The 14,726-nt window shown below is 37.1% G+C and overlaps 1 protein-coding gene across 11 annotated transcripts in view; it reads right to left on the reverse strand.

Moving 5' to 3' along the window:
- Positions 1-14,726, reverse strand: part of ANKS1B (ankyrin repeat and sterile alpha motif domain containing 1B) — a 1,163,098-nt gene that overhangs the window by 976,988 nt on the left and 171,384 nt on the right. For all 11 annotated transcript variants that reach the window (XM_027775658.1, XM_027775657.1, XM_027775654.1 and 8 more), the window contains exon 3: positions 4,141-4,297. In XM_027775658.1, coding sequence (XP_027631459.1) covers positions 4,141-4,297 — 157 coding nt within the window. The remainder of the gene's footprint in view (positions 1-4,140; positions 4,298-14,726) is intronic.

The raw sequence follows: 14,726 nt of genomic DNA on the forward strand, positions 1-14,726 counted from the left end.
GAAAACAGAACACTAGTGAAGTGCTTTTACTGCTTTATGTTTCAACTAAGTATCAAGAGAGGACATTTCAAAATCAAACCCAGAGGAAAAGCCTACCCTTTGGAGACACTCGATGAGAAGCTAAGACCTGACAGATGGGGAATCCAGGTGAAGGCACTGATTCTTCTGTCGTTTGTGGGGAAGACATATTCCGGTACTTGGCATACTCTAACCTACTTCCTCTCGAGACTGACCACATACAGATTTAGACTCTCTGATTTTCTAATCTGACTGTTGCACACCTAATAAGAAAAGCAATCTTATTACTTTATACCATGAAAATATGACACAGAAATATGCCTCCTGGCCAACTCAAATTTCCCCTTGGTCTGAAAAAACTCAATCCCATTTTTCACAATGCAGTGCCTCTTTAAGAAAAGAGAAAGACCAATTATGAAACAACGATTCCTCAAAGACCTCTTGAAAGGCTTTTTCCAGAGCACTTAGCCTAGGAAATTATAAGAGCAAAATTGAAAGTTTTTCTAATAATACTAATTAGCACTGCTCAGCTCTCAAGAGAAATCATTTCAACCTTTCAAGACCAGCTCAGAAGAAAATGTTCACAGATTTAATCCACTGGCAACACATACTTGGGACTGTCACATCAGTGGGGACCACAGCTGTGGTACCTCCACTAAGCTATGATTGTATACTTACAGCTACACTCTCTGATTGGTCTAAAAAAGCATCTAATTTTAAGTAAATACACTATGATAAAGTACTGATTAACTATTGCTACTGTGTCTACACAGAACCTTCTTCAAAGCTTTAAATTTCTTCTTTTTAACCAAATGGATATTCTATGAAAAATGAGGACATTTCCAGACCAGTGAGTGACAGAATGAAGCTGGCTGACAAAAGTTACTGACCAAAAGGTCTTGCTTAAAAGTTAAACATCTAACAAGAGTTAGTTTTGATAAAAGGCAAGGCAATCTATTTTTAAGATAGGGGACCTTTGATTTTTGTCCTAATGTTAAAATTAAGGAAAAAAAAAAAAAAGAAGATACGGAGGAAAGATGAACGCATAGAGAAATAGCTATTTGAAACATGCATAACATCAGGAGAAATTAATAAATCAGTTGATAAAAGATAGGATATATGTGACAATGATAAAAACCATAAGCAGGACAGACTCACTTTGTTTCTCAAAATGATGTCATCCTAAATTGACTAAGAATTCTAGGAGAGTGTAAAGTTGTTGCAAAAGTCATGACGCTTTTTTGCATAGAAAAATATATCACGACTTTCCCGACAACCTAACAGGACAGCCAACTGAACCTAGGTTCAAGAGCTAACGTGCCACTTATTCACCCTGGTAAAGCTCTTGATCTCGCTGAAACTAACTTATCTGTACGAGGATATCCTCTTCCTTATATACTTTACAGCACAGTTTAGAAATCAAAAGAGAGAACATATAGGAACATGCTTTGTAAACTTTCAATATTAAAATATAAGATATAATTATTTTTAAAGAAAACTGTATTAGAAACCAAAGGTAACTCAGAAATCAGAATAAAGCCCTGCCTATGATCCACTGTTTAACATTGTAACACTGTATATTACTAGTTAGGACCTTGGGTCAGAAAAACCTATGTCCAAATACCGGTGGCATTTCTTAGTACATGTGATGTCTGGGCATGCTGCTTAATCTCGGTAGGGCTGTCTTCCCACATATAAAGGAAGAACTATAATGAAAACTGACTTCAGGTCATGATAGGGCAAAGATAAGGCAGATGGAGTACTTTACACAATAACTGGCAATGTGGTAAACGCTCCCTAAGTGATAGGATTTAGAATGACGGTACCAACGTGCTATTATGGAGGTCTCTGGAGGCAGAGATCAGAGTCCAAGTCTCAGTTTTAGTCACTGAATAACATATAGCCTGAAACACATTATTTAGCTTTACTAAGCCTGATTTCTCATCTATAAATTGAGGGTGATGATATCATTTCAGAGGATTATTGTGATAATTAATTAACAACATTTTGTGGGCAAAAGTGCTTAAAACAGTACCAGCTTATCTTTCGCCTCAATACACATTAATTACCATTTTCATTCCATCCCTCTACTAGAACATTGCTGTCCCATTCAGAAAAGTAAAAAAGAAAGAGGGCCAGCAGGTGGTGTGGTGGTTGGGGGCGCTGGATTCCCACATGGCCAACCATGGTTCAAGTCCCAGACCTGGCGGCTTGCTTTCTCACGTTCTCTCCCTCCCTCCCTCCCTCCCTCCCCCCACCTCCTCTCTCTCTCTCTCTCTCTCTCTCTCTCTCTTTTTCTCTCTCTCGTTCTGTCCCTCTCTGGTCAAATAAAAAATAAAGTTAAAGAAAATAATTCTTTAAAAATAGAAAGAAAGTTAAAATACTTAGAAAAACTTTTATCAGAAACTTTATGAGAAATGGCATGGAATGAGAGAACTATATTAGCACTAAAGAATAATGTACATAGCAAAGAAACAAAAATACAGAAAGTACAGCATTAAAAATCTCAAAATACTTTCAACTTGCTGCTAATAAAAGCCATGATCAACAGTAAAAGAAAGAAAAAAAAGAACTTTGAATTCCAATCCCTCTACTAAGACTTCTTTAATACTTTAATTGATCTGTTCTAAAGTGTTTCTTTTTAAAATATGCCATCACAGTTACATGTCATCTAAAATTTTCAACTTTTAAGACTAAATGAATACTGTATTTCTTTTATTTTCATGTCATTTCAAAAATGTTTCACTTGTCAAAATGAATACCCTCTGTTTAATCTTAGATTGTTGCTCCACTTTATTATTTCAGGATTGTTTTGCAGTATTCAGTTTTAAGAATAACCACCAGATGGCTCATCCTACAAATACCTAACTGTTGGTTCTCTGAGTAACAGAAGAGCATTCTCATAAATTTCCTTTTAGTATATGATGATAAAGATAGTCATAAGTGTCATTTTTTAAAGGTTAAGTATATTTCCAGAAAAAAATACACATTTTTATAATCTATAAACACAGAATTTTTATTATGATAAAAAAAATGTCTCTATTAACACAATGTTTTTCCTGATTAGTCCTTTCAACAACTTCATTTTACTGGGGGAAAAAAATATTCTTCCCTTCTCTGTGTACAGCTTCAGTCTTTAGTCTAAATTTCACTTGCAGGCCTTCGATGTCTCTGTTCCCTTGAGCAGTATGCTAACTGTCCTTTATTAGCTATGCTTGCCCTAGAGTAACCTACTTGCATTGATATTGGACAGCTGCCAACCTGCAGCTTCATGCCATGGTTGTAATTCAATTGTGAGACTGCCTGCTGGCTTTCAAATATAGTTTTACAAAATGATAACAGTAGGGGGCATGCAGAGCTCAAGATGTTTGTTATCATACTGTATTAGGGGACTGTATTTTACCTTCTGCAATGTGTAGTCCTATCAAAAAACACATCATGACTTTCCAACAACCTAATATTTAGAATACTGAGAATTGCATTCCTTTATAAAATGTCTGCTCTATGTAATATAGATATATTCACAATGCTTTGAGTTTATCTTTCAATATTGCTGCTGTGTATTATTACTCTGCTATCTCTGGGCGTGTATGTGTATGTACACACACACACACACACACACACACACAATTTTTAATTTAATATGGGACTAGCAACTGTATACACCATGTTGTGCATATTTATTCATAAAAATGTACTCGAACTGTGAAAGCGCTATGTAAATGACAGAGCATTATGCAAATGAGAGCTATCATCATTTTAGCATTTAAATTTTTATTAAGAAACACTCTAATTCTCATTACAAGTGAATTCTGTTCTATCTTTAAATATTCAATAGCTGTAAAATGGATTATTATATAAGGTAGGCAAAAAAAGATTACAATTACTTCCTTTATGTGGGATTTTTCTCATTAACAAAATATCTTTACAAATGCCCGACTGAGTGCCCGTGCATCACATCCAACTGCCAAAGAATGATTCAAATTGCTCCTTTAGGAAATTCAGAGTGGAAAGGTCTCTGACAGGATAAAGATAAAAATAATCAATTTTTCAATGTAGCTTTCTTTGCCTTTGAAAAACTCTAGAAAAATGACAGCATGAGCAAACATTTGACAAGTGCACCTGTTCATTGACTCTGGAATGTGATGGTCCATGATGAATAAGAATCTTCACAATTTCCACATCTCCTTTCCAGGCAGCCAGGTGAATAGGAAAATAACCTTTGTTGTCTGCTACATTTGTTGATGCCTCATATTGAAGTAGTTTTAGAACTATGTCCCTAAGGATGAAACAAAAAAATAAAAAAGAACACAACAGAAAAGAAAATATGCTGAACAACCGAGATTTTATTATAAATAGAAATTTATGAATGCATATTAGGTGCTGCTTGGTAATTTAATCATTTAAGGTATTAAACATACAATCAGGCTTAAGAGTTTGCCTAGTCAACCTTTGGCTATTTTACTTACCTGGAAAATCACCACCACCACATTGAACACCTGACTAGCCAATGAAAAGAATAAAATACATTTGGGCAAAATTTATCTTATTTCATTAATAGAATGAGTTCATTCAAGTAAATAAAAAGATACTACCATAGTTTGTATGTGTCCTCCCAAAAATGATGTGTTAAGTCACTGCAATGGTATTAAGAGAATGAAAACTAGATTTAATTATGGCATTGAAAGGTGGAGCTTTGGAGAAGAGATTAGTGACTGGGTAGTTACAGTGGGGCCCCCACCATCGAGTCCTGATATGCTTATAAGAAAGGGAAACGAAGCAGACAAGAAAATGGAGGTACAGACCACGTGCTGCTTTGCTCAAAGGTGTTCCTCATGCCACTTTGTCATAGCTTTGGAGCTTCCACCTGGCCAGAATCATGAGTTTATAAACCCGTATTTTTTTTTCAATCATCCAGTCACAAGTATTTCTGTTAGCAATGCAATAGCAGACTAAAACACATACCTCTTTCCTTTATAAAACTTAAGATTAAAATTTAAAAAGAGATCTTTCAGCTGAGCTTTAGTGTGAAGGAAAAGTTTAAATTACAAGTAAACTCTGTTTACATAAAAAGAGTTACCATGATACCAAAAGACATTGAGGGAGCTTATACATTATTCCTACACAGAACTGGAATAAGAAATTGAAGGTTCATACGACCAGCAGATGGCATAAAGTCTACATCGCTGGACTCCCATGTAGTCAACCGTGGTTTGAGTCCCAGACCTGGTGGCTTAAACTCACGTTGGGCAGGTGTGCGTGCGTGCCCAAGATCCCGAGAGGAGAATGGAGGAGAAGGGATGGCAGTGTGGCCATCCCCCCTAAGGGGGTGATTTCTCACTTTCTGTCTCTGTCTCTCTGTCTCTGTCTTTCTGGCAAGCACACATGTCCTATAGCAAAAACCTCTCAAAAAAAAAAAAAAAGAAAAGAAATTGAAGATTCATATAAAAGAGGAAGCCAACACAATAGATAAGGAAGCCTAGCAAGCTAGCGATAGTACTAACTCAGAGTTTTGAACAAAATTTAATGACTCTTCAGCCACAGCATAAAAAACACTGAATATATGTTGTTCATACTTCTGTAATTCATTCACCTTTTTTCTCTAAGCCTGAGAAATTATTTCAAGAGGCAAATTCATCTAATGGATAAATCTCACCACTGATAATAATTTGAACACATACGCAATATGCCCTACCTATAGGATTTTATAAAACTACATCTGCACCTGGTTTTCAAAGTAAACATGCTGAGCTGCAATACTCAGGAGGCATTAATAATTATTAGCATTACGTTGAACTTTTCATCAAATGATTAAAAACAGTAATTATAAGTGAAAAATGTATTTGCAGGGCTGGCCTGATAGCCCAGTGATTATGGGAGCCAGATCCTGCTTGGCTGGCCTCAGTTCAAATTCCAGCCCTGGTAGCTTGAAAAACATGCCAGGCGTAGATGCGTGCGCGCATGTGTGTGTGTGTGTGTGTGTGTGTGTGTGTGTGTGTGTGTGTGTGTGTATGTGTAAAATCTTGAACAGAGGAGGACCAGAAGTTGGCATAATGGTTATGTTGCTGGACTCCTATGTAGTCAACCGTGGTTCGAGTCCCGGACCCAGCAGCTTAAACTCACGCCGGGCGCATGTATGTGTGAATGCCCAAGATCCCAGGAGGACAATGGAGGAGAAGGAGTTGCAGCGTGGCCATCCCCGTTAGGGAGTGATTTCTCACTTTTCCTTTCTGCCTATCTCCTGTGAGCACATATACCCTATAGCAAAATAAATCCTAAAAGAGAGAGAGAGAGAAATCCAGCATTATTTTATAAGATTTAAATTTAGAAAACTTAGATTTGAGTCCCAGCTATGCAAATGTGATCCTGAATAAATTACTTTGACTTATTTTCTTCTTTTCAGTGGTAGAACCAGAAGGTCTGGTTTGATGTCTCAACTTTCTACTGTTTACTAACTTGAATAAATGGTTACCTTGAATAAATCGAATAACCTCTATCGCTTTCATATAATGTTAAAATAGAATTCAGAGATTATATCTTGCTGCCAGAATGAAACGGTTACAGTATGAATCAAATGAGAAACAGACATGACTGTAAAATTATATACAATCAAAAACTATTCCCAAGGCAGGCTATTGAAATGTTCAACAATTGCAGTGATTTTTTTTAATGTAGTATTTCAGCAGTTATAAGGTAAAATAATACCTAAGGAAGCTGGTCAAACTAAATACCTGAATCTAAAAAAGTAGAATTTTTCCCACTGTAAAATAGACTTCTCCCAACTAATATCAAAGGCATTTTGGGGAAGAGTTTAAATTCCATTTCACAATGCCTAAACAAATAGACAAAAACTTCTGAAACTTCCTCCTATAAAGCATTTTCTTTCAAAGGGTAAAGAGAAAAGATTGATGAGATCATCAATTCTATTTCCTTTTGCTCTCATTTAAATCATTCAGAGCTTCATTTGTTCTTTGGCTCAGATTTTGTTGACATTTTAAAATAATGTATATTTTTAAATATGTGATATGCATTCATTATTTGTAGGAAGATTTATGACTCACTGAAAATTTGCCTTTTTAAAAAACTTACTTTCTCAGCACCAGCAGATGGCATAATGGGTATGTTTCTGGACTCCCACACGGCCATGGCCAATCACAGTTTGAGTCCTGGACACGTCAGCTTGACACTCACACCAGCACATGTGCGTGCATGCCCAATATCCCAACAGAAGAGTGGAGGAGAAGGGATTGTGGTGTGGCCATTTCACCTGGGGGGTGATTTTTCACCTTCTGTTTCTATCTTTGTCTGTCTTTCCAGCTAGCACACGTACCCTATAGCAGAAATCTCTCTAAAAATAAATAAATAAAAATAAAAACTTACTTTCTGTATTATGTAGTATTACCAACACCTGACTGATAAATCAAAAAAAAAATAATAATAATCTGTGTGTTCATGAAACATCCTTTGGTAAATAATAGATCCTAACTAAATACGATTATTCTTATTTAAGTTTTTAAATGTATTTATTTTATTAAATAGTTTATTAAATTTGCTTGTTTTGAATTCTTATTTGAGCTTTTTATCTAATGGGCTGGTTTAACTCAGATATCTAGTGTTAAAAATACACTTGTGAAATATAACACATATCTCTCATCAAACAAATGCCTGTCATAAATAGAAAAAAGTACTAATCAACAAATTATCAGTAATCATTCTTATTTATATCACAGGTGATATAAATTAAGAGGTCTATTTCATTCAAGTTGATTAAGAAAAATCATATTTCTGGTACTTTCTATAAGATCTAAATTTGAAGAGCAGTAAATACTGAGATACCACCAACTCAGTATTACTATTTTTTCCATTTTTATTTATATCAAGGCTTATATCTTATTTAGAGGTATCAATAAAAGAATGTTGCCTTTGCTTAGTCACCTGTCATGAAATATTAACTTCTGTTGTTGATCAATGTCTGTGGAATGACAAGCAGTAAAATAATCTCTATATTTTAAATATAAAGTAGCACTTTTTTTATATCCAACATTTGAAAAGGAAACACATCCTAAATTCCCAAAGTAAATACAGTTGATGGGATCACAGAGGAAAAAAAAAAATCCATTTCCTAGGAGCAAAGCAAATTAAATTTTATAATAATCCAATATAAATAACTGTAATGTTTTTCAGTTTGAAGTTAATAATTTTTAAATTCAGGTAAGAACAAGAATTCTTAAAGTACTGATATTTGCTACCATATTTAATTGGCATCCATTTTATGATAGATATAAATAAGCTTCTGATTAATATGAAATGTCTTTCAAGGAGTTCATTATATGTTCTGAGCAAAATTAAATTAATTGGGAAGATTTAAAATATAAATGTCGTTTTTTTTTTTTTTTTGGAGGGGTTTTCACTATAGGGGGCATGCGCTTGCCAGACAGAGACAGAGAGACAGAAAGCGAGAAATCACCCCCCAGGGGAGATGGTCACGCCGCAATCCCTTCTCCTCTCGGGATCTTGGGCACGCACGCACGTGCGCCCAGCATGAGTTTTAAGCCACCGGGTCCGGGACATGAATTGCAGTCGACTACATGGGAGTCCAGCGACATAAGCCATTACGCCAACTGCTGGTTCCCAAAATTTAAATGTCTTTGCCCCACTAGCAAAATTCCTTGTAATTCACAACCAACAATATTTGGTTCCACCCTTCCTGGCTTGTTGGCAGAGTCTAAAGAATTTTAAAATAAACTCAAATTATTTTCAAATGTATGCAGTAACTAATTAATAAAACTTTCAAATTCAATAAGGCCATTTTGATTTCAGCATTTGCTTTTCTTTAATGGTAATAAAGTTACATATATGTTAGACATGATCAGAAGACCTCAGTACAATGTGCTTTTTTTTTTTTTTTTTTTTTTTTTTTGGAGAGGTTTTTGCTATAGGCGTGTGCACTCACCAGACAGACAGAGAGACAGAGAGACAGAAAGCAAGAAATCACCCACCAGGGGGGATGGTCACGCTGCAATCCCTTCTCCCCCATTCTCTCAGGATCTTGGGCACACACACGCACACATGCCAGGCATGAGTTTTAAGTCACCGGATCTGAGATTCGAACTGCAGTCGACTACATGGGAGTCCAGTGACATAGCCATTAAGCTAACTGCTGGTCCCAATGTGCTTCATTTTCTAACAAAAGCTTTTCATGTACTTAATTCACTCTCATTGACTTCTAGACTACAAAGTGAATGAAGGCAAATTTTAACTAGTTATATTAGGAAAGAAGCAATCAGACCAAAGATGTTTCTACCATCTTCAGGGATCAGATTACACATTTTTGCAGGAAGTAATCCTCCTCCCTTAGAAAACCTAAGAAAGAGCAAATTGAAAATAAAGATAGTTTACTGCTGTGGTTTGGATGAAGATTTGCCCCACAAAGGTTCATTTTCTGGAAAATTAGTCACCAGTGTAATGGCTTTGGGAGGTAGTGAGACCTTTAAAAGGAGGGACATAAAAGACATAGACCATCCAATCAGCTTGGAGTGTGGGAAGGACAAGGGAAATAGAATAATCTGTTTCTTCTTCTCCCCTCCCGGGCCACCGTAGCTGCTAACTGGCCCACTTCTCTTGGTCACATTGTGACAGTACCAGAAGCTGGTCCAATGCCCATCTCATGCTCTTGGACGTTCATGCCTCAGAAATCATGAGTCAAATAAGCCTACATTCACATAAATCAGCCAGTCTCAGGAATTTCTGTTTAGCAACTAATAATGGTCTAGTATACTTAATTATTTGTATTCTACAGTGTCATCAGAAAAATCATGACACATTTTTGCATAGAACAATATGTCATGATGATTCTGATGACACAATAGATCCAACTTGACATAAAATTTAGGTGACAGATAATGGATCTAGGAAGCATTAAATATTTAAAGAATGTAAGGCAAGAATAGAAAACATTTTAACCCCCATAAAAGTTTGCTGACATTTTTCAAAACCACATTCAAGAATCACAATGTACCTAATAAGACTTAAAAATAACAACCACAAAATAGTAGCAATTTGCTAAGAAGAGAAAGAATATATAAATTAAATATATGAGTTTGGTAAAACCTTATAGGAAAAGATTATTAAAAACAAAAGATAAAAAGATGAAAGGAGAAAAGTAGTGTCAAAAAGAAGAAGGGAAGACAAAGGAATAGAAAATGGAAGGGAAGGAGAGAGAGAAAGAAGAAAGTGGTAAAAAAAAGGAAAGAGGAGTATCTTCTGATTAGTATTCAGAATTGGGAATCTGAATTTGTGGTAAAAGTAAGTGGGACAATGAATCCTTCATGTTACTGAAAAGGAGTACAGAGAAAGAAAGATAGGTCTCTATCCTATCTATTGAAATAGTTTATTTATAATCATTGTTAGTGTATCTTATTCTATTGACCATGCTATTTTTTCCCTATGATTTGAAGGTAAATAACTTTCTAACCTATCATTGGAAACAACCCAGAAAACTACCAACAGAGTATATTTTCTCTTGTGGCTTGATCTGACTTATTGATGATGAATATTTCTCTAATGGGGGCCCACCCATGGAGTGGTGGTTAAGACAGCTGGATCCCACATGGCCAAATGCATTGCTCAAGTCCTGGACCCAGCAGCTTGAAAAATACAGAGTGTGTGTACATGTGTGCCCAAAACCCTGAGAGGACAATGGAGGAGAATGAACTGCAGTGTGGCTATATTCCCTGAGCTTTTTTACTCCTCCCCGCTCCAGCTCCTGGCAAGCATATACCTAATAGCAAATTTTGAAAAAGAAAGCAAGAAAGAAGGAAAGAAGAGAAAGAAGAAAAGGAAAAGAGAAAAGAAAGAAAGCATAATGCATTTTGGGTACAAAATTCTGCTCTGTTTGCCAATTAAGCAGCATTGATAAACAGGAGCTCCCACTAAAACATGCAAGGTAAAAGGAAACGGGCTTAATTTGCAGAATGAAGGCCCTAGAGTACATATGTCGGTGGTAGAGAGAAAACTTATATTCAAAACAAGAACGAACTATAGGACCCTTTAGCATCACTTAGATCTGTGATTTCATGACTGATAGCCTGTAAGTCATAACGTTTACAGAAAAGATCTGGAGTATAGGGATACAACAGCAGCAAAAAATATGGAAATGAAGTTTCTATTCTAATGGATACAGCTTGCTGGGGAAGAATATAACATAATCAATTGTTAATTACCTATACTAAGTCAAAGTAGCAAAGGCAAAGGAAAGAAATATTCTTCTCAGGCTATATCTGAGATATATTGGGTCTTCGGAAAGTCATGACGTAATTTTGCATAGAAAATATTCCAATATTTAATAATATTTTTCTCCAGCAACCCAATGTTTAATCAAATTTTTCTCTTTCAAATATCTTTTCTTAAGCCAATGTTTCAGTTAGCATTTCATGTGAATATACTCCTTGATGATAGTAAGAGACAGCCCAGAAATGCATAATGTGACAAAGAAAAGCCTGAAAGAGTTTAGCCACCAAGAAGAGATAACGTAGAGTACCGATAAAAGCATAGACTTGACTCCGGAATACTTCTCCTCCAGGTACAATCCCACCTTAATATCTGCGTGGCCACTAAGTTGCTTACCAAGAACGGTCTTACTCCTCCATCTATACAATGAAGAAGCTAAGAGAGTTCAGGTGGAGTAAATGATCTCTAACTGTAAGAGTCCAGACATAATTTAAACATACAAAATCAAAAAATATATACTCCACGTGAAAATCCAAATGTCAGAATCGTAACATCATAGTACAGGTTGGGTATCCTTCATCTGAAATGCTTGGTATCAGAAGTGGTTTGGATTTCGGGACCAGCAGTTAGCGTAATGGCTATGTCGCTGGACTCCCACGTAGTCGACCGCGGTTCATGTCACAGACCTGGTGGCTTAAAACTCATGCCAGGCGCATGTGCATGTGTGCCCAAGATCCCGAGAGGAGAATGGAGGAGAAGGGATTGCGGTGTGGCCATCTCCCCTGGGGGGTGATTTCTCGCTTTCTGTCTCTATGTCTCTCTCTGTCTGTCTGGCGAGCGCAAACGCCCTAAAGCAAAAACCTCTCAAAAAAAAAAAAAAAAAAAAGAAGTGGTTTGGATTTTGGTCCCATGCGTGATGCAGGCAGTCAAAGCACTGTCATATGGTACTAGAGATCATAGGCAACAAGGTTATGGATTTGTGCCCCAGTCTGCCTGAACACACCATGTGAGCCCCATGTGCGGCTGTGATCCTGGCTGGTTCAGGGCTGCAGGGAGAGTCACAGTCTCAAGAGCCGGTCAAGGGTATCATCTTTCTCCCTTTCTCTCATCTTCTCTCCCTCTGTCTCATGAAGAAGTTAAAAAAAAAAATTGTTATATTTTGGATTTGGATTTTTTTTCGAGGTTAGCCTATTTGCATATATATAATGAGATATCTTGAGTATAAGACTAAAGACTTAGACACATCGACTGAAGATAAGATCTTCAAAAGGTCTATAGAAAAAATGTTTTATGGAAAAAAACTATGTATGAATTTCAATTTTTTCACCAAAATAAGCTCATACTTTAATTTCATTTTTCCAAGAACTTTTTGAAGCACCCTTGTAATTTTATAAACATTTTTAATAATTTTTTGCATGAAATAGTTTGTATACATTGAACCATCAGAAAGTAAAGGTGTTACTTATCTCAAGCACTCCTGTGGACAACCTATGGTTGTTTGCATCACCATCATTTCTGATTCTGAATTTATATGCTACCAATAAGCAATTGTTTTTACACTTATTCACATATAAGTACTTAACGGTAAAGATATTAATATGGTAAAAATATATTAATGTGATCGGGGTAACTAGGCAGCACAACAGTATCACCAGAATACCTGTATCAGCTGTTGACAGCAACAACAAAGGCAGACGTTCAGCCTTCATCTATGACGATGTCTGTGTTTGATTACAAGGCTCTAGTATGGGGCCAGCAGGTGGCCTGGTGTTTAAGGCACTGGACTCCCACATGGCCAACCACAGTTCAAGTTCCAGACCTGGCAGCTTGAAAATCAGGCAGGTATGTGTGCATGCATGCCCAAGATCCCAAGAGGAGAATGGAAAAAGGACTGTAGCATGGCCATCCCCCCAGAGGGCGATTTCTCATTTTTTCTCTCTCTAAATATGTCTCTCTCTGGCAAATGTACATCCCCTAGGGGACAAACCTTAAAAACATTTTTTTAAAGTTACTATATAATGTATTTTATTTTTTTAGGTGAGTGGGAACATCAGAAGTAGTTGAGAGAACAAGAAGTAAGCTTCTAAAGATGAGGGGGCATTGGGACCAGCAGTTACCGTAATGGCTATGTCGCTGGACTCCCACATAGTTGACCATGGTTCAAGTCCCGGACCCAGTGGCTTAAACTCACACCGGGCGCATGTGCGTGCGTGCCCAAGATCCCGAGAGGAGAATGGAGGAGAAGGGATTGCGGTGTGACTATCCCCCCTGGGTGGTGATTTCTCGCTTCCTGTCTCTATGTCTCTATCTTTCTGGCGAGCGCACGCGCCCTATAGCAAAAACCTCTCCAAAAAGAATATTTAAAAAGATGAGGGGGCTTTCTTCTGGATTTATTTTTAATGTTCAGGCTGAATCCATGGCCTGGTGGTTAAGGCAACTAGATCCCACAAGGCCAACCACATGGTTTGAGTACTGACCCCGGCAGCTTGAGAAACACAGCAGGCATGTGTGTGTGCAAGCCCAAATCCCAATGGGATAGAGAAATGGAAGAGAAGGAATTACAGTGATTTCTCTCTCTCCCTCTTTCTGTGTGTGTGTGTGTGTGTGTGTGTGTGTGTGTGTCCCTCTCTCTGAAAGTGTACTCTCTGGAAATAAAATTTTTTTAAAAAAATTTTCCTCCAGAATCATCTCTCATTGAAGATGGTTTTTGTCTTAGAAGTCTCAGATTTTATAAACTGATATGATTTCTTATTCTGTTATAAATGCATGCTGCTCTGGCCCTTCAATAAGTCACTGATGTATTTTTCATCATACCAGTTATAGGCACTTTTTCTGTCATTTTAACATCCTCTTCATCATCATTATTATCACGGTCTCCTTGATTTGTAACCATTTTGGCAATTTTGCCATCAGTCAATGAAAAACAACTGGAGCCTCATTATGGATGTTTAGGACATCTTCCATATCCACTTTTTCCAGTTTATTGATGGGCTATAAAGGTATTTTTCTTGCATATGTAAAATATGTAAAAAGATCAGACATCACTTTTCTTATTTTTTTTAAGAGAAAGATTTTTGCTATAGGGTGCATGCACTCACCAGGGAGACAGAAAGCGAGAAATCACCCCTCCCGGGCGGGGGGGGAGATGGCCATGCCACAATCCTTCTTCTTCTATTCTCCTCTTGAGATTTTGGGCATGCACGCACACGTGTCCAGCATGAGTTTTAAGCAGCCATGTCTGGGACTCAAACTGTGGTCGACTATGTGGGAGTCCAGTGATGACACCATTATGCCATCTGATAGTCCCAGATATCACTTTTTCTTATTTGATATATGGAATCCTTCAAAGTCATCTTTGTTCATCAGCATCACTGAAAACAGTCACAGTGCAGAGGTTGCACCAGACATGCAAAACTGAGCCTCCACTCAGTGTCCCACGTACCAGCAGCACCAGCGTATACTGGACCCTTTATTCTAAA

The sequence above is a fragment of the Tupaia chinensis genome, unplaced genomic scaffold (genome assembly GCF_000334495.1).
Source record: "Tupaia chinensis unplaced genomic scaffold, TupChi_1.0 Scaffold000054_1, whole genome shotgun sequence".
NCBI lineage: Eukaryota > Metazoa > Chordata > Mammalia > Scandentia > Tupaiidae > Tupaia > Tupaia belangeri.